At 35.6% G+C, this 27,465-nt stretch overlaps 1 protein-coding gene across 6 annotated transcripts in view; it reads right to left on the reverse strand.

Moving 5' to 3' along the window:
* Positions 1-27,465, reverse strand: part of rev1 (REV1 DNA directed polymerase) — a 124,409-nt gene that overhangs the window by 32,863 nt on the left and 64,081 nt on the right. For all 6 annotated transcript variants that reach the window (XM_069891014.1, XM_069891013.1, XM_069891016.1 and 3 more), the window contains exons 12-18: positions 27,073-27,192; positions 24,985-25,205; positions 23,121-23,293; positions 10,215-10,317; positions 8,570-8,726; positions 5,826-6,004; positions 2,426-2,659 (exon numbers count right to left, since the gene is read on the reverse strand). In XM_069891014.1, coding sequence (XP_069747115.1) covers positions 2,426-2,659; positions 5,826-6,004; positions 8,570-8,726; positions 10,215-10,317; positions 23,121-23,293; positions 24,985-25,205; positions 27,073-27,192 — 1,187 coding nt within the window. The remainder of the gene's footprint in view (positions 1-2,425; positions 2,660-5,825; positions 6,005-8,569; positions 8,727-10,214; positions 10,318-23,120; positions 23,294-24,984; positions 25,206-27,072; positions 27,193-27,465) is intronic.

The raw sequence follows: 27,465 nt of genomic DNA on the forward strand, positions 1-27,465 counted from the left end.
CTCTCCCAACTCTCACTTCATCTTAAACTAACATCATCATTATTTAATATCCCTTTTTTAAAAAAAACATTAGGAAAAAAAAAGGACAACTCTTCTTTTAATCAGCTCCTACTGCCGAGTCACCATTACAACCATTCCTTCTTGGAGCACGGCTCTTTTCTTCCATCTCTTGTCTCCTTAGAGATCGCGGCATACTATGTCTCTGTTGAAACTGAGTAATTGGCAGCTCTTGAGCAAATGCTATAGCTTCCTTTGGAGAATCAAAGAACTTTGGTTGGCAACCATCTTGGAAAACCTTCAAAACAGCTGGATATCTAAAGGTTGCCTTGTAACCTTTCTTCCACAACAACTCTTTAGCAGGATTGAATTCCCGTCGTTGGAACATAACTTCTTGACTCAAATCCGCATAGAAAAAAACTCGATTATTTTGAATCATCAAGGGTGATTTTCTCTGTCGTGCATTTCTAATACCCACTCGTAAAATTATTTCTCTGTCATAATAATTCAAGCAACGAACCAAAACAGGTCTTGGACTTTGACCTGAAATAGGTCTTCTACGCAAGGCTCTGTGAGCACGTTCCAGTATTATACCTTCCGGAAAATGTTCTTGACCCAGCACCTCCGGAATCCATTCAGTAAAAAATTTTCTTGGGTCTGGTCCCTCCATACCTTCCGGCAAACCAATAATCTTTATGTTGTTCCGTCTGGATTGGTTTTCCAAATAATCAATCTTTTTCACCAAATTTTTATTTTGAGTTTGTAAGTCTTCGACCATTTTGGTCACATCAAAAACTTGATCCCGTATTTCGTCTATATCTTCTTCACATGAATTAAATTTATCTCTCACTTCAAGCTTAAAAGCTCCAAACTCAGCCATCTGTTGAGAATGTATTTTCACCAGAAAACCTAGTACCAAGTTCAGTCATAATCTTGGATAATCCCTGCATTGTATAAGATAATTTAGATTCAAGATTCACAAAAATCTTTTCAATTGGAAGAGATTTTGGCTCAACAGATTCCTGCTTATTCTGCATAACCAAAGGATCTTCTGTTCCTTCCTTCATTCTGGTTGCCTTCCTTGTAGTATGACTGCGCGTGGAAACCCCAGCCACAGCCTCTCCAGCAATGACTGGAGGACACTGGCCGGGGTTTTCCCCAGTCCATAATGTATTAAGTTCTCCCAGTACATCAAGTTGTATAGGTTCTTCTATCTCAAAAGATGCAGTTTGCAGCGCCACCTCTACAGTTGACAAATGCCTTTGAGTAACTCTTTGTTCTAAAGGCTGTTTGGCGCCCTCTTTAGGGGGCTCTACCGATGTAACATAGAGCTCTACATCCGAACACTGTACCTCTCTCCTGGGATCCATTTCACGCTGAGTCCCGGTGTCTTTCCTGTAGGTAGGCTCCAAAACTTGAACTTTTGGAAAATGTAGTTTTTTGATGATCTGTTGTCATTTTTTTTTTGCTCTTTTCCACCAATTGTACCATCATAAGTTAAATTAACAGCACTGAAATTATCTAAACTTTTAAAGAATTTTAACGGGCATTTCTAGACAAAACAATAAGATAGAGTCAGGAGAGGACTGGAAGGCACGTCTGATCCTTACGCCATCTTGCCACGCCCCCCACCACAACCTACTTCTCAACGTCAGCAAAACTAAAGAATTTATGGGGGACTTTAGGAAGTGAAGGTTAAGGGTCCATGCACCTTTCTATATTGATGGGACAGGAGTGGACAGGGTTAGTATCTTCAAGTTCCTGGGAGCCAACACAACAGAGGACCTCTCCTGGAGCCAGCACATAGAGGCAACTGTGAAGAAGCCACACCGCCGCCTCCATTTCTAAAAAGTCTGAGTAGATTTGGGATATTGTCAAATACTCAACCAAACTTTCACAAGTGTACTGCGGTAAGTATAATGGCTTGTTGCATCATGACATGGTTTGGAAACTCAAATTCCCAGGAGAGCTGAAGGCTGCAGAAAGTGGCAGACTTGGCCAGGTTCATCATGGGCATTGACTTCCGATCCATTGAAGACATTTATGTGTGAGATGCTGCTCAAAAATGCAGTCAAGATTATAAATGAACACCTTCACTTGAGTCACAACCGATTCTCACTGCTACATTCAAAAAGTAGAAAAGCTTGAACTCCACCACCTTTCACTTCAAAAACCATTCTTCCCCCCCCCACACCACTACTCCTGTACTACCAAAAGATCTGTCTGCATTATTGAAAAATCACTTCTTGCATTAACTGAGACTATGAATATTTATTACCCCTTTTCCTGTCTTGGCAATTTGAGCTAATTTAATTTACACTATTGTCGTTGGTGTCCTAATGTACCTATTTGACTGCAGCAAGAAATAATTTCAATGCATCAGTACATTGTACTTATGTAATAACAATAAGCTTTCATCTCATCTTACCTGTGAAAAAGCTGGAAGGGCTACAATCATTCCAGCAGAACTGCTTGGTTCAGGAGCTCCTGGCAACTCAAGTATTAATGTCCCCATTGACCCAGGTACATGTCCAGTGGCAATGCCTCTCACTGATTCTTTCACACGGATATCAGTAAAACCGGGCTGCTGTCGAGCTGAGAATGTTTGCTCCACCTGCTCTCTTATGTCTGGAGGGAGTGCTGCCAAAACGGTAGGATCTATCTAAAAAAGATAAAAAATATCATATTACACTTTTAAAAAATGATTATCTGACCAAATTTTCTGAAGTTCTCAAATTTTTAGTGGAAAACTACTTAGTGGCTAAGATATCAGTATCCAAGAGTAATAAAACATTTTTAATAAAACCATAAATCACGGTCAAAATTTCACAAAACATTGAGTCAAGAATTAAGCACTTCAAATACAGTACATGAATTGAAAATTATTTGATTTTCTTTTTAAACTGAAACTTTGACAACATTTCACCACCAAAGAATAGAAAAATACATTTATACTTCAGTGTTCTATACACCAAATTTCTACCTGACTTCCAGTGTAAAAGGTGTACAGAAGTATAATGAATTCTGCAAAAGTTCTTGTGTACATTATGTCCAAGACTGTTTTTAGAGATGCACTCATCTGGTTTGAAATTAGGCTGTTACATTTAGCCTCAGAATTTCTCACAATGTTGAAGAAGATTACTACTACTGATCGCAATCTGGTGACCAGTGTTGGAAGTCTGTGAAAAGGGGTACCAGATACGGAAATAGAAAAGACTTGTTGAAAACAGTTAAATATTTTGTTGCATTTTTTACTCAAAGTTTGCAAAAAAAATGTCACTTGGAGAATGTACAAGCTCTGCAAGATTTTGCTTTTCCAATTTGGCATAGAAAGCGTATTGAGCATTTCGGAGATCTTTTTGTTGATAATAGTTTTGCATCATTTCAACAACTCTCTGAAAAGTACAATTTACCAAATATTAATAAAAACAAAAATATTTGCAAATCAGACATTTTCTTCGATCTCAAATGCCTGATTTTCCCAGGGTACCAGTTGTGATTGTTGTGGATACGTTTTTTTAGTTTACAACCTTCACATAAAGGTTTAGTTTTCTTTATTTATGGTGAAATGGCTGACCTTGGGCAGGCCCCAATGCTTAAAATTAAAAACACTTGGAACAAAATTTGAATTTGTCCATGTTGGAAGAGATCTGGTATTTATCTTAAGGTTAGTCAATACTACGTTGTTATGTGCCTGCCATTGTTTATAACAATTTAAGGTTGTACACAGGGCCTATATTTCCAAAGTCAAACTATCTCATATTTATTCAGAGGTATACTTGTGTTGTGATAAATGCAAAAGAGAGAAGGCCTCTTTAATTCACATGTTCTGGTCCTGTCCTAGTCTTGATCAGTACTGGAAGGAGGTTTTCCAAACTTTATCTTTAATCTTGGATAGAAAGTTAGAACCGAATCTTTTGGTAACTCTTTTTGTTACAACAGAAGATGAAGTTTTGTTGACTCCAAATAAATATTGTATCTTGACTTTTACTTCTCCTTTGGTGAGACGTGCTGTATTACTTAGGTTGAAGGGCACCTCCCACCTACTCATGTTTTGTTAAAGTTTAGAAATGATTCAATATACAATCAATAATTCTAGCATAAAATTCCAAATGTTGTGGGGACTATTTTTGAATTATTATCACAATCTTTAGATATATTTATATTCTGAGTTTTGTTGGCTTTTTCCATTCACTTTTAGGAGTGAATTTTATTGTTGTTTCTTTTTGCCATGAAACATTGCTAGGGAGATGGGGTTTTGATTAACATTTGATTTTTTTTTTGTCTTTGTCTATTTGCTTTCGCTATGTTATTATGGATGCGATGCAACATTTGTGCAATTTCTTAATTACATTTTGCATTCCATATAAATTATGTACTGGCTTGGTTTTTTGTGTGTAGAAAATCAATAAAAATGTTTTAAAAAGGGAAAAAGAGAATGTACCAAGGGAGTTTTCCTTTTTCCTCACTCCAATGCATTTTCAGGCCAAAGTACATGATAGAGACACTTAAGAATAAATACATCACAATGCTTTTGACAAGCACTAAAAAAAAATGAGCTGGAATGGGCCTTCTATCAATGTTTCCATTTGGTAGGGTGCCATAAATAAGAACTAGAATAAACTTGTCCAGAACAACAAGATAAAATGAGTTTCCCTCAGTTTCTTTTCCTGAAACTGAGAGAAGAAAATGACATAATCAACTTAACAAATTCCAATCTTTGAAAAGGTCTTGGCTTTTTCATTAAAGTGATGATGAAAGGAGTTTCTTTTCATTCTCTTCAAAGTTCACAAAATTTAAAGAACTAAAGAGATTTGAAACACAAGAGGCTGCAGATGGGTTTTTTTGCTCCAGGACATAACAATCTGTAGAAAGTCAACTGGTCAAGAAGAAAACAGGGGGTGAGAATCTAAATCAGTGGTTCCCAAACATTTTCAGGCTGCCCTCCCCTTGGCTCCCAGACCACATCCCTAATGCTCCCCACCCCCACACATACAACAAACACACATCTCTTTCTTCTCCCTCGCCCACTCACCACCTTCACCTCCAACCTCTTATTCCTCAGCCGACACCGCCTGTGGGCCTCTCTCCTGGGGCCAACTCCTTTCGCTCCAGGCCTTTCACTCCCAAGAGCCCTGTGCTCGGCACCTCCCTCGTTCCGTCCACCCTTCCTCCTCTTCCCATTCTCTCTCAACTTATTAAAAGACTGAAACCAAATACAACATGGCAGCCACCAAGGCCAATTCTCGTGAGACCTCCTTGTCGCCATTTACTTTGCTCTCTACTGCCACCCAGAGACTGTGATTCCAGAAAATTACTGCACTGGTTTCTTCATTAAACTTTTCAGCAGAGTGAATAAGGTTTGGACCGTGCCCTTTTTCCTCACCGCCCCCTTGGGTGGGGGAGGGGGGAGGGAGGGGCAGCACTACCACTTTGGGAATGACTAATCTAAACGAACAGTTCTCGTTTCAGATTAAGGCCTTCACCAAAGAGGTAAACAAATGACCTTACCAAACAGCTTTTTTTAATACAAAATCTGTGTATCAAAGTGTCTGTCTAAGGCTGCAATTGAACTCCATTGATTCCAGTGCTGTTCAAGTATTACTAATAGTTTAAATACACTGTGAACGACAATTGTACACTACAATAAATTTACTAATGTACGTTAACAATATTCTCAAATGGAAAAACATCACAATAGATTTGTTCTTTTCTGCTCTATTGATAATCTTTGAAACAATGTTTTAAATAGATATAAACAAATCATTCAAAAGTGTTTTATGTAGTTGCTGTTAAAGATGCTGTAGTAACAAATATTTGTACATTACCTGAGAAGGGGATGGCACTTCAATACTGATGTCAGCTCTATCCCTACAGGCAGGTGTGTTTTCAGAAATAAGCATTTCACTGGCTTTTAATGAGTTTTCTGAAGCACTGAGAATTGTATTCGATGACATCAATGGAGACATTCCAGTTGTTGGCACCTTTTTTCTTCCAGAAACTGCATCTGTACATAAATGTAAGAAGATACAACAAAGGGAGTGGTGAAATGAGTATTGTACATGATAATTATGTACAACTGACAAGTGTGAAAAGTAACAGCACTTAATGCCTTCTAGTTTTCACAGATGATTGCGCAATGGCCTCAGAAAATGCTCTTGCCTATCAGGTAATCCGGAATGGTGAACTGAGTGAACAACTTCCCTTTAAATTATCTGAGAATATTTTCTAACAAAGCATAATAAAATAAAAATGAAAATCCATAAACATACTGCAACTACATTTATGCCATAAATTAATCAAAATGAACGACAGAACAGAATAAGTCTTAATTCATAAATATTTCCATGATACAATGCTGTTAAAATAGTACAATCCTTCAAATAGCAATTTTGAAACCTAATATTCACTCACTCATTGAATAATTGATGCTGAGAATTACATTTTCACAAGTATTGAGATGAACTCATCTTACTCTTTTCAAAGTCACAACATATTGTAGTTGGCAATGAAACAGAAATACACAATTTTTTGGCCTCAGTCAAATAATAGATGTGTGAAGAACAACATTTATTTTTTAAATGCATCCATTCTCATATTGCAGATATAGAAATAATAAAATGCAAATCCTTATGAAAGACTATATTTGCTAACATCCAGAGATGCTCAAGTGTTGATTGAGCACCAAAGACTTTGTGGGGGAAAAAAATGCATTGCACCATATTGTTTGTAATTCCAAAATACTGAAGTTATCAGTGGCATAGATCTGGACATCAGATATCTTGGGTATTTTCTTTGCTACATCTGGCATCGTGTGGAAAATGTGAGCACATGATTTGTTTGACATGGGTACCTGTACTTCTGAGAGGCTAATTAAAAAGGATCACCTTTAGAAATCCAGACGTTTCTTTTTAAATGGAATACTGGAGAAACAATTGAAATGCAAAAATGTAATTGCATGATCTCATAAAGCTGCCAGTCTTTCCCCCTCACCCACCTGACTCGTGCTGTCTGTCTCTCTCCCCACTTGCCGAATTTTGGAGCTTTCTGGATTTTAGATGTCTGGATAAAGGATTGCGTACCTGTATTTACTTTACATTGTCAAGGCCATAACAAATATTATTGTATATGACTCTCTGGAATTCATGCAATTTCTTAAAGTACTATATGGGTGCACAACTCAATTACTCCATGAGGAAGGTGCTAATATTACTGGATTTGAAAATACAATTCTGATCTTGGAATAGACAAAGTGTTTAATTAACAATGAGCTCATTTTTGCGACTTTGCAACATTGACATTTTGCATGCAAGGTCAGCAAAGGAATGGACAAATTCAGAAATGAGGTAAGAGAGCCATACTGCAGTACATGGAGGAAGTCATTCAATAGATTGAAAATACACTCCAGTGCATGTCAACCAGCTCAAATTATTTCATAATAGTTCTCAGGGTTAAATATTTGCTCAATTTTCTCTCACTGAATGCAATACTTTTACCTGAACCATCCACTATCACAAAACATTCCACAGTCACTACTGAGAACCTCCATAATATCTCTTTGCTGATCATTTTAAATTATCAACTTCTCAGTAATATTCAACAAAAATGACATAATAATTCTCAATCCTTTATGAAAATGATCAGTTTAAGAATTTCTATCAACTCTTAAGCTGTTTAGTAGGAATGAAATCTCGATATTTTGTTTATCTATATTAGCATAGAACTACCATCCTTGACATTATTGTAATGAATCGATATTGAAAATTCTGCGAAAATAACTTCTGATTTGATGTCAAAATCTACCTTTAGTGTTAAAACTGAGACTCTACCAGTGTTTTCTACAGATTTATAATCTCTTTACTCTTGTACTCTGATTTACAAACCCCAAACATAATTGACAACTAATGCTTTGTCTATTTGCACTCTTATGGGAACCCTAATGCTCAAGGGAACCAGGCACTGGAGCCAGAATTCAAGACAGTGCTGAGGGCAAGAAAGGCCCCCGAAAGGCCTCAGGCGCTGAAGGCTTCCTGATTGCTGATGAATTGAACAGGAGCCTCTTTGGCTGCAGAAGCACTGGAGGTGAATCCACAGGCACTCGGTGACTGAAGGGACTCTCTTTTTGGTTCTCTTTCTCTCTTATGGTAAGATGTAACAGGCTAATGGCAGCCCTTTGTCTGCCCTTGTGCAGGCAGAAGACAATTTCATGTAATATTACATGTTCTGTACTATTACATGATAAATCTTGAATACTTTCAAACAATTGTGTATCAATGCCCGTAAGTGTTTATACAATATAATTATTTACCCCAAACATAGATGATGTGAGCATACATCTGCAATAGAGAAAGCAGCATATATATATTTATCTATTTTTATATGGCCCTTTACCCATTTTTTTCTCCCCATATTAACTCTCACTGCAAATTTGCAATACAAGTTTTCTTTACTCTTCCTTCTTTTTTGGCTAATCCTTCTGATCTCCAGCATTTTCTATCATTTTTCTGCCCCTCCTTCCTTTTTTGTGAATTTGTTCTACAGTAGGGGTCAATAATTTTTCATATTTGCTAACCTTCTGAAAGTCTGGATTCCACTGCTTTCTTTGATGACTGTAACAGATCCACCTTTGGACATGATGTCCCACCAGTAGAGTTACTCCATACAAATGAAGAGAAGGAATTAAGTGAAGTTTTGGTATCTGGGATTAACTGATGCATCTGAATTCCAACCTAAAATTTTTAAAAATGTGCTTTATTCAAAAATATCTTCATACAATTAAAATAATCTGTTACATATTTTATTCACATTTTAGAGTTTAACAATATCATATATTGTACAACTGCAAGCATATTTAAATTTACACAGATTTTAAAATACCTAGAATCTAAGACATAAATGAATAGAACATATTTTTAAAACTGCATTAGCATTTCAATGTCTATCCTTTAATTCTTTAATACATTTTCAGTAATTAATATAAATTATGGTTGCTTAGTAATATCAAAATTGAAACTGTTATCTAATTTATTTTTCAATTTTTTTTTCCTTTCTGGCCTGCTGTCCCCCTGTATCATTGAACAATTTTTGAATGATATAAATCATAGTTAATAAACTTTAAAATGTATATACCACTATAAATTTTATTTCATAAGTCAAAAAGTTATTTTTATTTACACATGTGGTTCCTAAACATCCACCACATTTCTCCTGTGCTTTTCCCTGAGAAGATCTGTTACCAATTTACTCTCCTCATTTCCTGTCTAATTCCATCATAATTAGACCTTCCCCAATTAAACACTTTATCATTTTGTCTGCTTTTATCCTTGTCCATAGCTGTGCTACAAGTCAGGAAGTCATGGTCACTTGCACTGAAATGATCCCCCACCGAGAGATCTGTTATGTGACGAGGTTCATTACCCAGTACTAGATCCAGCATGGCCACTCCTCCAGTCAACTGGTCTCCTCACTGTGAAAGGAATCCTTCTTGACACACATGACAAATTCTGCCCCATTATCGCTCTTGCAGTAAGAAGGTGTCAATCAATTTTTGGAAGTTGAAGTCTCCCATAACAACAACAACACCACATCAAAAACTGCCTACTTATCTGCTCCTCAGTGAACTAAGAGCTATTTGGGGGGTCCTATGCAGTGATCACTTCCTTACCATTTCTGATCTCTTCCCACACTAACTCAGTGGGCAATCCTTCCACAACTTCCTCCTTTCCTGCTGTTATAATACTATCCCTGATGCTACTCCCCCTCCCACTTTTGTTACCTAACCCTAACCCTATCCCCTTTAAAACATCTAAACCCTGGTACCTGCATCAACCAATTCTGTGTTTGCTTCAGCCAATTCCAACATCTCCATTCTCTCCATTAACTTGTTATCTAATAACTGTCACTCCCTCAGAAAATCTATTCTACCCTCTCTCAAATGTCCAAAAATTCTTTCTGTCGTGGTGCAAAGGGCTGAAAATGGTAATTAAGATGGATTAAATATTACTTTAAAATATGGCACTTACACTGTTCTTTTTGTTTGAATTCTGGAGACTGGCAGCAGCCCCCAAAATTATGTGCTCTTTCATAATTTCTGTATCCCCAAAGCCCATTGCGGATTCAATTAAAGAGCAACAAAATAATTTACAGTTTTGATTTTATCATGGTGGCATTGAATTCCATAAATTATGATCAATTTTAAGAAAGAAATTTTAACTTACCCCTCTCATATCTGTCACATTCAGCTTCATCATATGAAACATGTTCAGTACTTCTCTTCTTATTACTTTTACGTTGCCTGTTGCGCGGTCTAAAGTCACACTTCTGCAAAATTCAAATGTGAAGGCATTTGTTAAGATGATAATGAAGACTGGAGCACATTTAGGCACATAACATAATAAAATACTACAGTACAATTCCAATTATCCGAAATGGTCAGGACTGGGCCTATGTCGGATAAACATTTTTTTTGGAGACCTGGTCATTTAAAAAAAAACAGCCCAGTAGCCACAGGAAATCACTTGTATCAGTGTTTTAAAAACAACAAGGAAAGGCTTTTTAAGCATTAAAATAATGTTTAATTCTCACCAATAAAATGTTGGCTACTGCTAATCATTGAGACAAACCCCACACAGCTGCTGATCACCGAGATCACCCAACCACTGCTATCAATCCCTGACAAGAAGCAACTGCTGCCGCTGATCCCCCGGAAGGCTTCCCGGGCCAGTGGAACACTCATTGGCGAGGCGGCGGGATCCCATCTCCCCAGTTACCAGAGCACCCAACTCCGGAGTCCCGACTCCAAATCCTCTCCTAGGCCTTCCGCACACCAGGGAAGTAGGCCAAGGGGAAAATTTGGAGTTGGTGTCGGTATCTGGTATGCCGAGGAGGGAGGGAGGGAAGAGGATAGGAGGGGAGGGAATGCCACTGAGCCCGAGGTCCCGTTCCTCCTGGGAGACTGAGGTCCCCCTTCCTGCCCAGGAGGCCACTCTCCTTGATGACGCCAGGACAAGGGATTCTTCCGACTGCTTGTGGCTGGGATATACAGTTTGAGAGGAAGAGTTGGAGAGAAAAGTCAACAGGGGAAGGTAAAGAAGAAATGGAAAGAGGGGAGGGAGTTACCTGAAACAAGGATAATCATCGTTCTAATTTCATGTCGGGTGAATTTTTTTTTCAACCTGTGAGGTCAGTTCATTTCCAAAAAAAATTTTGTATAAATGAGGATTTTGGAGAATCCAATTTCAGATAATTGGAGTTGTACTGTATTTGTGAGAATCAAATGTTAAGTCTATTTTCTTAGACTTCCATGTTTAAATTGATATAAATTTAATATAAATCCTCTTGAAATGCATAAAAATAAAAATGTTTTCAGAATTTGATCTGATTGCATAAATGACTCAATCCAAATGCAAATTCCAAACAAAGCTCCTGAAAACTTCTGTATCATGATCAAAAACTACATTAAAATCAGTTTGTTGCACTGCTGTCAGCAGGAAGTTTATTCTAAAATATGATTGCAGTCATTCTCTATAGTTAACATTTTAGTGCTGCAAGGTAAAGGTAATGATGAATAATTTATTACTTGGGAATTCAATGAAAATCAGCTTTGATTTGCATATCAAAAAATAAACATTGTTTCTGAGGATTCAAATGCATCACTTGCATTGAACTGAGTGAATCTGATGGAATATAATTTTGAGTATCTCATTCTCTTTCACATTTTAAAGACTAGTTTACAAAAAATAAAGATACTTGAGAATTTGGCAAACGTATTAAGCCTGGGGGAGCGTACCACGTGATGACGCGGGGTTACACTGTGAATCCCTTCTCTCTCCGAAAAAGTTTTTTTAAAATGTTAATAAAGGTGGAAGAAGTTTAAAAAAAAGATAAATTTGTCTGAAGATCCAATAAACAACACAAGATGTCACCAAAGAAAGAAAAAAACAGCTGTAACTCCACAAGAAGCTGAACAAGAGAAAGAGACAGATAAGGAAGTGAGGCCTACCTTGAAGAAGGATCCTGGAACTGTCCGGAGTCTGTGGAGATAAGCCTGGAGCTGGGGAGACCTTGGACATTGCTGTTCAAGGTCTCACCCGACAATGGCCATCTGCTACAGGGAGAAGAAGTGACTCCGTGCATGCGTGAGGTGTCACGCATGCGCAGAGCACAGAAAAGAACTATGGCAATTTTAAAAAAAGCCCAGGAAGTGCCTCCAGCTCCAGTGATCAGGATGAAAACCAAGAAGAACGGGAATTACATTTAGAACAAGGAGTTATGACTAAAAAGACAGAGACATATACTTACAGCTGAAATGAAGAAATACATGGAAAATTTTCAACAATCTTTGGTGCAATTAACAGCAGAACTTAAAAAGTATAATGAGAGTATAGTCGAAAATAAGAATTTTACAAAGAAGGTGGAAAGAATGATGCAGCAAATAGATAAGAAATTTGAAGTTGTATAAGAAAAAATTAGAGGAAATGAATTTAAAATGCAAAATGTTAAAGAACAGATGAAAAAAATTCAAGCTGAAGCAGCTGAAACAATAGATCAACGAAATGAAAAAATTGACATTTTATAAAATTTTAGTAGAAGAAATAATATAAAAATTGTTGGACTTAAAGAAGGCGATAAAGGTCAGGATATGAAGAAGTTTTTGCAATATTAGATTCCACAGTCTTTGGGGGTAACTGAATTTCAAGAAGATATTGAGATTGAAAGACATAGAGTGTTACGGCCAAAGCCACAACCAGATCAAAGTCCACGTGCGATATTAGTTAAATTGCTTTGTTATGAAGTGAGAGAAAGGATCTTGGAACTGGCGGCGAAACAAGCGAAAAAAGACAATCACCATTAATTTACAATGGAAATAAGATCTTCTTTGACCCTGATATAGGTTTTGATTTGTTGAAAAATTCAACACTGTTAAAAATGTCTTATGGAAGAACGGCTATGCCTTTGTCCTAAGGTATCTGGCCATATTGAAAGTTTTTGTTCTTGATGGGAAAAATAGATTCTTTACGGAACCCAATGAGAAAGAGTGACAAGTAGTGAGTGACATTTAAAATGAGAGATAATACTGAATGATGATGGTAATAATGTAGAGAGGGTAAAAGGAAATGTTAAAAAAAACTTGTTGAGAGAGATTACTAGGGAGGAAAGTTTTAACCTGGAGGATCTATAAACAAGTAAACATTTGTAAATGGTAAAGATTATATAGATCTAATAAAACAAGGGACAGTATAGTAATTCGAGAGAATTAGTTGGGAGTGAAGGACTAACTTCTATGGAATCATGAGTGCTGGTGTGGTTTTAAATGCAACTCATATAGATCAGGGTTTTAAACGCATTTTTTCAATAATGTACGCCTTTGGGGGGGGGGGTTCTATCTTTTTCTGGTTTTCTTTCTTTTCTTTTTCTCAATACACCTAAATATATCAAGAACATTTAGAAATATAATATTAGTGTTGAAAAAATGAGAGGGATGAGAGTGGAAAGATGGATGGTTAATAGATTTAGTGGAGATCTGATGGGTGGAAAATTGAATTTTATTAGTATTAATATTAATGGGATACAGAATCAAATGAAGTGGAAAGAATTATTAGTGTATATGAAAAACACAAAAATAAGCATTGCCTTTTTACAAGTGACACATTTGACAGAAAAAGAACATGAAAAATTAAAAAGAAATTGGATATGAATTGTAATGGCGTCCTCACTTAATTCAAAAGCTAGAGGTGGAACAATGTTGATAAATAAAAATTTACTAGTGAAAATATTGTACACAATTGTAGATCTTTGGCTTGGCTTCGCGGACGAAGATTTATGGAGGGGGTAAAAGTCCACGTCAGCTGCAGGCTCGTTTGTGGCTGACAAGTCCGATGCGGGACAGGCAGACACGGTTGCAGCGGCTGCAGGGGAAAATTGGTTGGTTGGGGTTGGGTGTTGGGTTTTTCCTCCTTTGCCTTTTGTCAGTGAGGTGGGCTCTGCGGTCTTCTTCAAAGGAGGTTGCTGCCCGCCAAACTATGAGGCGCCAAGATGCACGGTTTGAGGCGTTATCAGCCCACTGGTGGTGGTCAATGTGGCAGGCACCAAGAGATTTCTTTAGGCAGATTGTAGATATAGCATGAAGATATGTTATGGAAAATTGTCAGATTTATTCTGAACAATGGACTTCAATGAATGTATGTGCACTCAATGTAGATGATGGTAAATTTGTACAAGATATTTTTATGCAATTATCAAATGCCAAGGGAAAAATTATATCAGGAGGAGATTTTAATTTTACTTTGGACCCTAAACTGGATAGGTCAAGTGATAAAATTATGAAAAATAAAGAGGCTAAAATAGCAAAAGATTTAATGAAAGACATGGGATTAGTGGATATTTGGAGAAGAATTCACCCAAGTGAAAGAGATTATTGTTTTTGGCATAAAACATATTCACAAATAGATATGTTTTTAATTTCTGCACAATTTCAATCTAGAGTGCAAAGGTTGAATATCAAGCACATTCTATTTGATCATTCACCTTTAATTTTGTCAATTGTGTTGGAGGAGGAACAAAAGATTAAATACATTACCGAAGAAAAAAGAATTTTGCGACTTTATGAGACAACATTTTTTTTTCTTGAAATTAACAATGATTCAGTAATGAATAAGTTTATAATATGGAATTCTATGAAGGCATATCTAAGAGGTCAAATAATAAGTTATAGTTCAAAAGTAAAGAAGGAATATGAAAGAAGTGAATCAGTTTGAGAGAGAATAATGAAATTAGAGAAGGAAATACAAGTGCAAAAAATGAGAAGAAAATAATATTGTTAGAATCAAAAAAATTAAGATTTAATACAACAAAAACTTACAGAATGGGAAGAGATATAATGATGTCACAACCAAAATATTATGAACTAGGTGGAAGAGCTCATAAACTACTAGCATGGCAATTAAAAGCAGAGCAAGTTTCTAGAACAGTAATCCCTACTGAGAAAAGTACTGGTCAAGTTACTTTTAAAATGCAGGAAATAAATGATAATTTTAAGTAATTTTATGTCAAACTTTATCAATCAGAATCTTTGAAAGATGATAATAAAATAGAAGAGTATTTGTGACAAGTTAAATTGCCTATGTTAGATGAAGATGAAAAATTAGAATTATCTTGTACTTTTTTTCTGAAATACAAGTTTATGAGACCTTAATGTCATTACAGAATAATAAAGCACCAGGTGAACATGGTTTTACATCAGAATTTTATAAATTTGAGGAATTGTTAGTACCTGTATTAATGGGGGTATTAGATTAAATGAAAGAAGTACATTACCTACCAGGATCTATCAAAACAGTGTTAATAACAGTAATTCCAAAGTAAAGGAAGGATTGACTTCTTCATATAGACCTCTATCACTACTGAATACAGATTATAAAATTGTATTAAAATTATTAGCTAATCGGTTAGCTAAATTTTTACCAAAATTAATAAATATGGATCAAACTGGTTTTATTAAAAATAGAAGAGCAGCAGATAATATAGTTAAATTCTTAAGTTTGATAAAAGCAGCACAAAATAGAAAGATACCAGCAGTAATGGTTGTGTTAGCAGAGAAAGCATTTGATAGATGGGAGTGGAATTTTTTTTTGTTTAAAGTACTTAATATATTTGGGATTCCAAATACTTTTGTACATTGGATAAAAGCATTATATGATCTGCCAAAAGCAAAAGTGGTTATGAATAGACAAACATCAAAACTTTTTTTGTTAGAAAGGTCATCTAGACAAGGTTGTCCATTGTCACCTTTTTTATTTGCATTTGCAATAGAGCTGTTGGCAGAAATAATTAGAAGTGATAAAGAAATTAAGGGATATGAGAGTTAATAAAGAGCATAAAATCAGTTTGTTTGCAGATGATGTTATAGTACATTTAATAAGACCATAAATATCGATGAATAAGTTGAATATGAGATTAATAGAATATGGATTAGTATCAGGTTATAAAGTTAATGTTGATAAAAGTGAGGTGATGCCTATGGTCAATATGGATTATTCACAATGTAAGAGATTGACAAAATTCAAGTGGCAAAAAAGAAGCAATTAAATATTTAGGTATAAAAATTGACAAAAATATAAAATATAAGTTAAATTACTCACTGCTATTAAAAAAGATAGAAGATCTGAGAAGATGGAAAGATTTACCAATAACATTAATAGGATGGGTGAATTGTATTAAGATGAATATTTTTCCAAGAATAGATTATTTATTTCAATCATTACCCATTCATGTGCCAGAAATGTTCATTCGGATTTTGAATAAAATTATACGAGAATTTATTTGGAAAGGTAAAATGTCAAGAATTGGTCTTGAAAAATTAACATGGAAATTTGAACAGGGAGAACTAAGATTACCAAATTTTAAAAATTATTATAAAGCAGCTCAATTAAGATTTTAGCCCTCCTATTATCAAATAGGTGAGAAAACAGCTTGGGTTCAGATTGAAATGAATAAGATTGAAGAAACTATCCCAGAACAAATTTTGTATAAATGGAACAGTGAATTGCTTAAAGGAAAAATGGAAGTACCAATTTTAAAACGTATGTTGAAAATATGGGGGAATGGGATTCAAAAGTAGAGAGGGATTAAAAACTATCAATTACCTAAAATGTTGTGAAACAAAATCAACTTATTCCTTTCACTTTGAATAATTCTTTATTTGATAATTGGTATAGTAAAGGTATACAGAGGATAAAATATTGTTTTTTTGGGATCTTTCTTTTTAACTTTTAACAATTAAAAGATAAATATACAAAATAATAAATTTTTTTGCATATTATCAATTAAAATCATATTTAAAAAAGAAATTAGGAACAGATTTGAGACTCATGGAACAGTCAATTTGAATGTATAATTACAGATACATTTATTATTAAGAAATTTATTACTGATTTGAATATAAAATTACAGGAAACTAAAAAAAATAAAGATTTATACATATCAAAATTATGATGAGAGAAAGATTTAAATATACAAATCCAAGAGGAAATATGGTCAAAATTATGTCAAGAGAGTGTTACAAATACAGTTAATGCTAGATATCAAAAGGTTCAATATAAATTTCTTCATCAATTATATTATACTCCTCATAAAAAGAATGGACTTAATTCTAATTATCCAAATAAATGTTTTCAATGTAATAAGGAAATATGGACCTTTTTTACATTCGGTCTGGTCTTGTGTGAAAGTGGAACAATTTTGGAAAGATTTGAGTATATTGTTTGGACAAATTATGAAGATAAAGATATGAAAAGACCCAAGAATAGTTTTACTTGGGAATATATATGAAGATATAAAATTGAAATTGGATAAATATCAATAAAAATTTTTAAATATAGCTGTAGCGACAGCAAAGAAAATGTAGTAACGTGGAAAACTGAGTTTGGTAAAAAGAGACATGCCATACTGAAATGCAAAATTGTATACCTTGAGAAAAAAATTACTTATAGTTTAAGGAATCAAATTGGAAACTTTTATAAAATATGGGAACCATATATGGATTTTATGAATAAAAGTCCATCCACATCCTTCAGTTTGCCCACCCCTCTCGGTTAGTAATTATAAAAAAAGTCAATGAATATTATATATGCTAATAATATATATGTAGAAGTAGGTGTTCTTTCTTTTTCTTTTCTTTTTTCTTCCTCTTTTTTTCTTTCTTTTGGGGGGAGGGGGTTGGGTAGAAAATTAAAAATTTATTGTATTATTTTGTGTGGTTTATTAAGTTACTATATTATTGAATTTATACTTTGTATTGATACAAATGATAAATAAAATTTTCAAAAAAAAAACTAAGTGTAAATGTAAAATATTTTGATAATGAAGAAACATAAAAGATACTGACAACTTTAAGGACACAGCTATTTTTCTTAGCATCTTTTGGGTTGACTGTAATACAAAAGACAGATAACAGAAATGTATAGTAGCAGAGAGCATGAAGTGGTACAGTATATTTTGGTGACATTGGCAAATACAGGAAAAGGAAATCCATAGAGGTTAAAAAATTAAAAAAAAACAGAGGATTGGGAATCTTTTAAAGCCAACAGAGACACCTAAAACAAGCAATATGGAGAAAAAAAAGATTAAATAACCAGCAACATAAAAGAGGATGTGAAAAGTTTCTTCACGTACATACAGAGCAAAAGAGAGATGGGGTGGACAATGGACCATTGGAAAATGCCACTGAGGAGATAGTGATTTCAGATTGTCATGTAATAATACAGAAAAGTTAATATTACTTGAAATTGCTTTCTTCCTGCTGCAAGGCAAAGAATCGCCATTTCTATTGCTTATTCAGCACCCTTTACAGTAAGAGAGAGAAGGAGAAGCTAAAGAGTGGCCCTTCAGAGGCACTGAATGTCCATAGATTCCCCTCCAGTGCTCCCGTAGCTTCTACAGACGCACAGACCTCTATTCAATCTATTGGCAACAAGAGTAATGGGGGAACAAAGAAATGGTGGACAAACTTGGTAAATATCTTGCATTTGTATTCACTGTGGAAGACACCATCAGTGTGCCAGAGTTCAAGAGTGTCAAGGTGCAGAAGTTGGTATTACCAAGGAGAAGGTGCTAGTAAAGTTGAAAGATCTGAAGGTGGATAAATCACCTTAACCAGCTGGAGAGGGTGAAGAGGGTGCAGAGAAGATTTACTAAAATGTTGCCTGGATTGCAGTATCTAGAATACAAAAAGATTGAGTAGACTGGGTCTTTATTCATTGGAGAGTAGAAGGTTGAGGGGGGATTTTATAGGGGTATTTAAAATTACAAGGGGGATAGACAGAGTAGATGTGAATAGGCTCTTCCCCTTGAGGGTAGGTGAGATTAGAACAAGGGGTCATAAGTTAGGGGGCAAGAAGTAACATGAAGGGAAACTTCTTCACTCAGAGAGTAGTGCCTGAGTGGAATGACCTTCCGGCAGAGGTGGTTGCAGCAGGATCAATTTTGTCATTTAAGAGAAGGTTGGATGAGTACATGGATGTGAGGGGATTGGAGAGTTATGGGCAGGGAACAGGTAGATGGAACTAGTGGAGTTCTCTTGAATTGGTGCGGCTAAAGGGCCGAGATGGCCTGTTTCTGTGCTGTAATTGTTATATGGTTATAACTACACCCGAGTGTTCTGAAAGAGGTAGCTGAACAGCTTTGTGAGGGGAGGTCATGCTTCGTGAGCCTGATTGAGGTTTTTGAGGAAGTAACAAAAGAAAGTGATGAAGGTAAAACAATAGATGTGGAGTATAAGGATTTTAGAAGGCATTTAACAAAATTCTCCATGGCAGACTCATTCAGAAAATAATGAGGCATGGGATCCAAGGAACCTTGGCTGTGTGGATTCAGAATTGGCTTGCCTGATCTATCTGGCTCTGTTAAATATACTATGATGTCGTTTGCAAATAGGCTGATTGATATATTTTCTCTTTTATTTTTATTCCTTTTATCACAGTTTCCTTCCTTATCAACTCCGCCAATGGTTCTATAACCAAAGCGAAGAGTGAAGGGGACAATGGGCATCTGTCTTCTTGACCTGCTTAATTTAAAGTGATATGATACATATCCATTTATTACTACCTTTGCTAACGGTCCATTATATAATGCTCTAATCCAGTTAATAAATTTTTCCGGTAGTTTAAATTTTTGTAACACTTTAAATAAATAATTCACTCTACCCTGTCGAAGACTTTCTTTGCGTCTAGCGTAACAGCTACCGTTGGCATTTTATTTATTTGTGCTATATGAATTAAATTGATAAGTTTACAAACATTATCAGCTGGCCATCTTTTTTTAACAAATCCAGTTTGGTCTTGCCTTACTAGTTTCTGTACACAGTCATTCAGTCTGTTTGCTAGTAATTTTGCTATTAATTTATAATCTGTATTCAATAATGATATTGGATACAAAGTATAAACCGAAACAAAGATGGGAAAAAGATTTAAACAGAGATAAAGAATGAAACATGGGAGGAATTATGTATAGGAACAATGAGGAACACGATAAATACTAGATTATGTATATAACTGGCTACATAGATTAAACATTACTCCTCAGAAATTAAAAGAGTGGTACCCAACAGCATCGGATAGATATTTTCGCTGTAAACAATAGACTGGATCAACATTACATGCAATTTGGACATGTACAAAAGTGAAAACTTTCCGGGAAGATCTAAATCTAATATTAAACAAAATCACAAAAAAAAATACCAAAAGATCCAAAAATCTTTTCTGTTAAATAATATAAGAGACAAAAAATTAGGACTAAAATTAGACAGAGCCCAAAAAAGATTTATTATGATAGCGCTTGCAGTAGCAAAAAAGTGTATTATGACAACTTGGAAAATGGAAGCAAGCCTTAAAATACAACAGGGGTATACAGAAATGAACAAGTGTATTCCATTAGAAAAAAATTTCATACAATCTGAAAGACAAATATACATTATTCGAAGAAATTTGGGAACCATACATAAAATATGTCAAGAGAATGCCGACCACAAACCTCCATCTCTTAAAATGACATGATTATGAGCACGAAAAGATTTAAATATGTAAAAGTGGACGATACAACTTCTTTGCTTTTTATTATTTCTTTGTTGTATATGTTCTATTATTTATTGGTTTTTGAAGGGGGTGGGGAGGGGGGAAGGATGAAAGGGGGAAAGAAAGAAGAAATGTCACTGTGTATATATTAGTGATGATCATTTGTGAATGTGGTTATTGATATGATTCATAGTGCAAGAAATAAAATTTTTTAAAAAGAATTAGCTTGCCTGCAGAAAGCAGATGGTAGTAATGGAATGTATTCTGACTGGAGGTCAGTTACTTGTGGAGTTCCATGGGGATCAGTTCTTGGACCACTGCTCTTTGTGAATTTTATAAATGACCTGGATGAAGAAGTAGAGGGATGGGTCAGTAAGTTTGCAGATGACACGAAGGTTGGGGATGATGTGAATAGTATAGAAAGTTGTTGTAGGTTACAACAGGATATAGACAGGATGCAGAGTTGGGCAGAAAATTGGTGGATGGAGTTCATTCCAGATAGTGTGAAGTCAAGCATTTAGGAAGCTCAAACTTAAAGGCAGAGTACATGGTTAATAGCAGGATTCTTAACAGTGTGGAAAAACAAAGGGACCCCGGAGTCTAAATCCATAACTCTCTCAAGGATGCCGTGCAAGTTGATAAGTTATTTCAGAAGGCTTCTGGTGTGCTTCTGATGGCCTTTATTCATTGGGGGATTGTTCAAGAGTCGAGAGGTAAATTGCAGCTTTATAATACTTTGGTTGGACCACACCTGGAATATTGTGTTCAGTTCTGGTTGCCTCATTACTATCTTTTTCAATCTCATTCTATAGCCTTCTCCCCGTAACCCTTGATTCCTTTCCTGATCAAGAATGCATCAACCTCCATCTTAAATATCCCTAATGACTTACCCTCCATAGCCATCTGTGGCAACAAATTCCAGTTTCACCACCAATCTTGCAGCTTTCAGAGGAGGTAAAGATATATTCCCTTATCCAGTCCTCCCTCCCCATTAATTGTCCCTCTGGGCACCTACCCCTGTGACCACAGAAGATGCTTCACTTGCACCCAAACCTCCTCCCTCACACCATTCAGGGCCCCAAGCAACACCTCACTTATGAATCTGCAGGAGTCATCTAATGCATCCCATTGTAGTATCCTGTACATCAACAAGACTGGGCTCAAACTGGGAGAGATCACTTTGTTTAGCTCTGTCTGCCACAATAGCAAGGATCTCCCAGTGGCAATCCTTTTCAATTCCCTGCCCCATTTCCATGTCTGTACATGGTCTCATGCACTGCCAAATTGAGATCACTGACAAATTGGAGGAAAAATGCCTTATATCCAATGACTCCTTCCAACCAGATGCCATTTACATTAACTTCTCCAGTTTCCATTAGCACCTTCCCTCATCTCTCCCCTTCCCCATCCTTATTTCTCATTTCCTCTAGCTTTCCCTTCTCTCTCTTTCCCTTTCTCCATGTATCCTTTTCTCCATCTACCCCTTCTCCTGATCAATTCTCACTTTTTCTGTCCGTCCAATTATCACCTTTTGTCTGTTGGTCTGTGCTCCTCCCCCTGCCCTTTCTTCTCTTCTCCCCCAGCCTTTTTATTCAGGAATCTGCTGACTTTATCTCATACCTGAAGAAGGGCTCCGTCCCAAAATGTTGGTTATAGTTTTGCCTCCTATGGACGCTGCAAGACCTCCTGAATTCTTTTTGCATTTCTGTATCTTTAATGCTCTATATTAGTTGGATACATTGAACAACTGAAACAAGATCCTTATTCAGACTATTGTGATTTGATCACAGAACCCTCGGTGAGGTTTAACTTGGATACTGTACAGCTGCATTTTGACATACAATCAGAGTAATATTAACTGCATCCAATTCATCAAGTTATTACAAAAAGGATGTAATGACGTGATGAAAACAAAATCCCCTCAACAGCTAATTGAAAAAATAATTTCAGCCATTGCTTGTGAAACTTTGTAGGAACTGCACTTTCATACATGCACTTTCATACATTACTAATCCTATTTGTAACAGTAACATGTTCATAAATTACCATCACAAAACACAATGAGTCTGGAACCAATAATGTAAGAAATTATAGATTAGAAAAAAACTTTTAAGCTATTTTTATGAACTTGGTCACAAAATGAAATCAGGGATCTATGCTGACTTCAGCTTGACTTTTCACAATAATCTCAACTTTATTAAAGTTCTGTCTTCATAGCCAACTTAATCATGTATCCACTAGGTTCTATAATTTTGTTTTAGTTGTTAATTACAAAAAAAATCAAAAGAAAGCTTGATGTGTCAGAATATAATAAAACTATTGCCACCTGTAAGTGCAGTAGTAATGACCATAATATTAATAACCAAAATGTTTAACAAGAAAGGTTAAAATTTAATAATGATTATGTTTTGAAGTCTGCCTTATACTCATGTTTTAAACCACGATACCTTTAGACAGGTGCAGTGGAGGAGAAAAGAATGGCCTTTGCTAATCTTTGAAAATATCCTTGTTTCATATTCTGTTACTTTTAAGAAAACTATTTACAATTCAACATACCTAGTAATATTGTCACAGATTCCATGCCCACCAAATTTAGCTGATTCTGCAGGTGCGCCAGGTTTTCTCACCATTACTTTAAGAGTCAGACGCTTCCCTTGCATTCCAGACATTTCCAGACGCCGCTGAATTTCCCCTGCGAGATTGAGAAGAAATACTTCTGCTTCTATAGTCTGCAGGAGGGAACAACAAGACAATATCTGAAAACCTAATACGCGCTCAAACTTGTTCACTATTTTCTGAAAACCTAATACGTGCTCAAACTTGTTTACTATTTTCCAACTTGATCTTGCCAGAAAATCTCAAAAAAGGTTGATAATCATAGTACATAGTTTGATAATCATAGGAATAAACATTTTATTTTGAGTGTAGTTTTAAGTAAAGACATTATTTTCATCAAAATGTAAATGTAAAAGACCAGCTCTAATATGCACAAGGACTCCTAGTCAACAAATAAATGTAGTTCTCACTTTAACTTAAGACATACAGCACGGTAACGGTACATTTCTGCCCACGAGTTTGTGCCGTCCAATTTATACCCAATTAACCTAAACCCACCCCATCCCCGGTACGTTTTGAACGGTGGGAGGGAACCGAAGTCCCTAGGGTAAACCTACACGGGAGAAAGTACAAACTCCTTCCAGTGAGCAAGGAATTCGAACCCCAGTCCCAATCGCTGGCACTGTAAAGGCGGTGCTAATCACTACGCTACTCATATACATGTCAATGAAAAGTTTCATCCCATTCCCACTTCAGACTACATTCTATGAAGACTATTACAATGTTTTATGACTTGTTACATATTCAAGGATGCATACACTAAAAAAAATTTTCAATGTGTTATTGTTAATTCTATTCTATTTGTGAGAGAAACTCCACACCTCAGGGCTCCATTTTATTCTTCCTACTCTAACTGAATCTAATTATATAATGTTGTAATCTCTATCCCAACCAATGGCAAGGTTCAAATCTCACATAAAAAAATCCATGGCCCAAAATTAAAACAGAAATGATGGAAATACACAGTAGGTCAGGCAACATCTTTTTTTCCAGATGTAACCTGACCTGCAAAGTGCTTCTGGAATTTTATCTTATTGTGGTTTCCAGAATATGCTGGCATTAGATTTTTATCACTGTATTCTATTCTGCCATTTTAACATCTCCAGGCCTGTTTCTTAAGTCTTGGAAAGTAAATGAGCAGCTTAATATCAAGTTATAGACAACTTGTGGACAATTCTACAAGATAACTTTCAATTTAATTAGTGAGCAAAGTAAAATTTTGTGATTCTGACTGAACAAGATAATTTTAGCTGTGCCATTTCAGGAAAGTGGTCAAATATTTACCCATGAAGATTAAAATAAGGAAGTTCTAAGAGTACTTGTGTTTCTCAAGACATGTTTTAAATTAGATGCTAATTCAGTGGCAAGATACTACTTGGCATGATTTAAACAGCAGAGATTATGCTTTAATTTTTTTTGAGGGGTTCAATAAAGAAAAATCATGATTAAGAACTCAATGGAAAAATAGTTTTCATGGGCAATAACGTCATACATGCAGTGTTCACTTTTTTTTATTCATTTGTCTTTAAGAAATTTCCAAGCGATTTAAACATGTGCATAATTGACTAACCAATCCTGTTTCACATGATATTCTGATCAGTAGTGCAATGATGGTGAACTGGTATAAGAATATAAATTTTAATTTGACTTTGAATTAAATATTTGATGCTATTGTTACTAATTTCAAATTAGATATACTTAACAGGGGCCAAAGGTTTGAATGACGCTAAAGATTAGACATATAGAAATTTCCTATTAATGTGAACAGATTGTAAGCTCTTAAAAATATGAACTAATAGCTTACCTGACTAAACCGAATTCCATAATTGATCTCTGCAGATACAGATTTTCGTTCTTTTTCTGTTTGGACTGGCCTATCATCTAGGCCTCGACAAAATCGGTAAAGCATTTGGCCTGTTTTGGGCCCAAATTCCTTTTGAAGTTTTGGCAACAAAATCTCCTGCAGCTCACCACATGTTTTAACACCAAGTGATGCCATTTTGCATTCTAATGCCCTTCCAACTCCTAAATATAACAGTAACAACATATAAATTTATGTAAGAAAAGGAAAATGATGACAAGAAACAAGAATTTAATATCATAATACAAGACTCATCTGGTGTCAGATCTGATTATATTTAAATGAAATCATACTTGCAAATGGCCTTTTCAAAAAATAAGACTTTTAATATACAATTTTATTAAATATATTATGTTTCTACAGGAAAACTGTGAGCAGAAAATAAAATTAATTGGGTAGCAATATAACCAAACTCTGGTTCACCTGTCTTTAATAATCACTTATTTAGCTGGGTGTTGAATTTTGTTAGATAACACTATAAAATTGACTTGGGATGTTTTACTCCTTGAAATCACAACATATTGTGGTCTGTCTGTAGGTCAGTGACTAGTTTTGTTCAACAAGGATTGTTCTAGGGTCTGTGACTCTACAGATTTTTGGTTCTTTATGTTTAATTTACATAATCTTTTCCTTGTGGTATGGGAGGCAAGGGAAGGGGGATGGACTTTGAATGTAATATATAATTGTTGAGAAAAATTGTATTGTTGTTTTGGATTTGTGCGAGTCTTGAAAAATCAAAACTAAAATATCTTAAAAAACCAAGGATCTGTTCTGGGACCCCCGCTTTTGGTGATTTACATAAATGAGATAGGTGAATAAGTAGATGGGTGGGTCTTTAAGTTTGTAGATGGCACGAAAGTTTGGGCTATTGCAGATAGTGTAGAAGGCTGCCATAGGTTACAATAGGATATAGACAGGGTGTAGCAATGGCAGATGAAGTTCAATCCAGGTAAGTGTGAAGTGATACACTCTGGAAGATCAACTTAAAAGGAGAGTATGTGGTAAATGGCTAGATTCTTAGCAGAATGAGAGGGATCTTGGGATCCAAGTCCCAAGGTCCCTCAAGGTTGCCACACAAGTTGAGAGGGTGTATTGGCTTTCACTAGTCAGGGGATTGAGTTCAAGGTCTGTGAGGTAATGTTGTAGTTCTATAAAAAAAACTGGTTAGACCACTCTTAAGAGTATGGTGTTCAGTTTTGGTCACCTCATTTTAGAAAAACTATGGAGGTTTTAAAGAGATTGCGGAGGAGATTTACCAGAATGTTACTTGAGAAGAGAACATGTCTTGTGAAGAAAGGTCAAATAAACTAGGCCTTTTTCTTTGGAGCAACAGAGGATGAGAAGCATATTAATAGAAGTACATAAGATTATGAGAGACAGAGATCAGGTGGGCAGCTAGCCTCTTTTACCGGGCAACAATGTCCAAGACCAAAAGACATCTATTTAAAGTGAGAAGCTGACAGTTTAGGGGAGATGGCGGGATAAGTTTTTAAAAAAATATATGGTGAGTGATGGGGACCAGGAATGAATTGCCAGGGCTGGTAGTGAAGCCTGATACAATGGAGACATTTAAAAGACTCCAATGTAGCACTTAGATGTCTGAAAAAATGGAGAAATACAAGCTATGAGGGAGGAAAGGAGTAGATTGATGTGAAGTAGGTTTATATGGATTAGCACAACATCATAGGCCAAAGGGCCTGTACTGTGCTGCCCTGTTCTAGAAATACAATATAAATGGGTTAAAAACTATCTCTGGAGGTAGAAACTGTTAATGTTTCAGATCAAAGTGTCTCTTTACATTGGAGCTGAATAATCCCAGCAGTGTGGTTCATTCAATATTTCTTATATATACAGTACATTTTGTTTAAATTTGTCTAAATGCAAGTTGTCATTTGTAAATTGACTGTTGCACCTTCAAAATCACTGTTATGAATCACAATTCATATCATGAGAGGCATTACATAAAAATACTGAAGTTTCCACTTCATTTTCATCTAATGTCAATTACCAATGTGTATTAATCTGATTTACCTGGTAGACTGCTTACAAGTTGATCTTTGATAAAATCATCCACCTCCTCTGGTTTTAAATAATACTGCCCATCCGGTTTGGCCTTGCGAGTGGCCATTCTGGCCAGCAGAATGTTCGATCCTATATCAGTGCATAACAGTAGCATCAGTATGACTCCAAATAGAACTTCATTTTTTGGCCTATTTTCTCAGTATTCTCTCCTCTATGAAATATATCAATTTATTTTGTTTGATTGTTTTTTTTTGCAGTTTGATTTTGGCGGCTCCAATTCTTCCCTGAGACCTTTACCTAACTAATGCATAATCCAAGAGATTTTTATTGCAGGTCATATCAGTAATTCAAATCTTCTGCTGTTCTTAAATGTACTTTCTAGCTGAGACCAATGAAATTCAA

The sequence above is a fragment of the Narcine bancroftii genome, chromosome 7 (genome assembly GCF_036971445.1).
Source record: "Narcine bancroftii isolate sNarBan1 chromosome 7, sNarBan1.hap1, whole genome shotgun sequence".
Lineage (NCBI taxonomy): Eukaryota > Metazoa > Chordata > Chondrichthyes > Torpediniformes > Narcinidae > Narcine > Narcine bancroftii.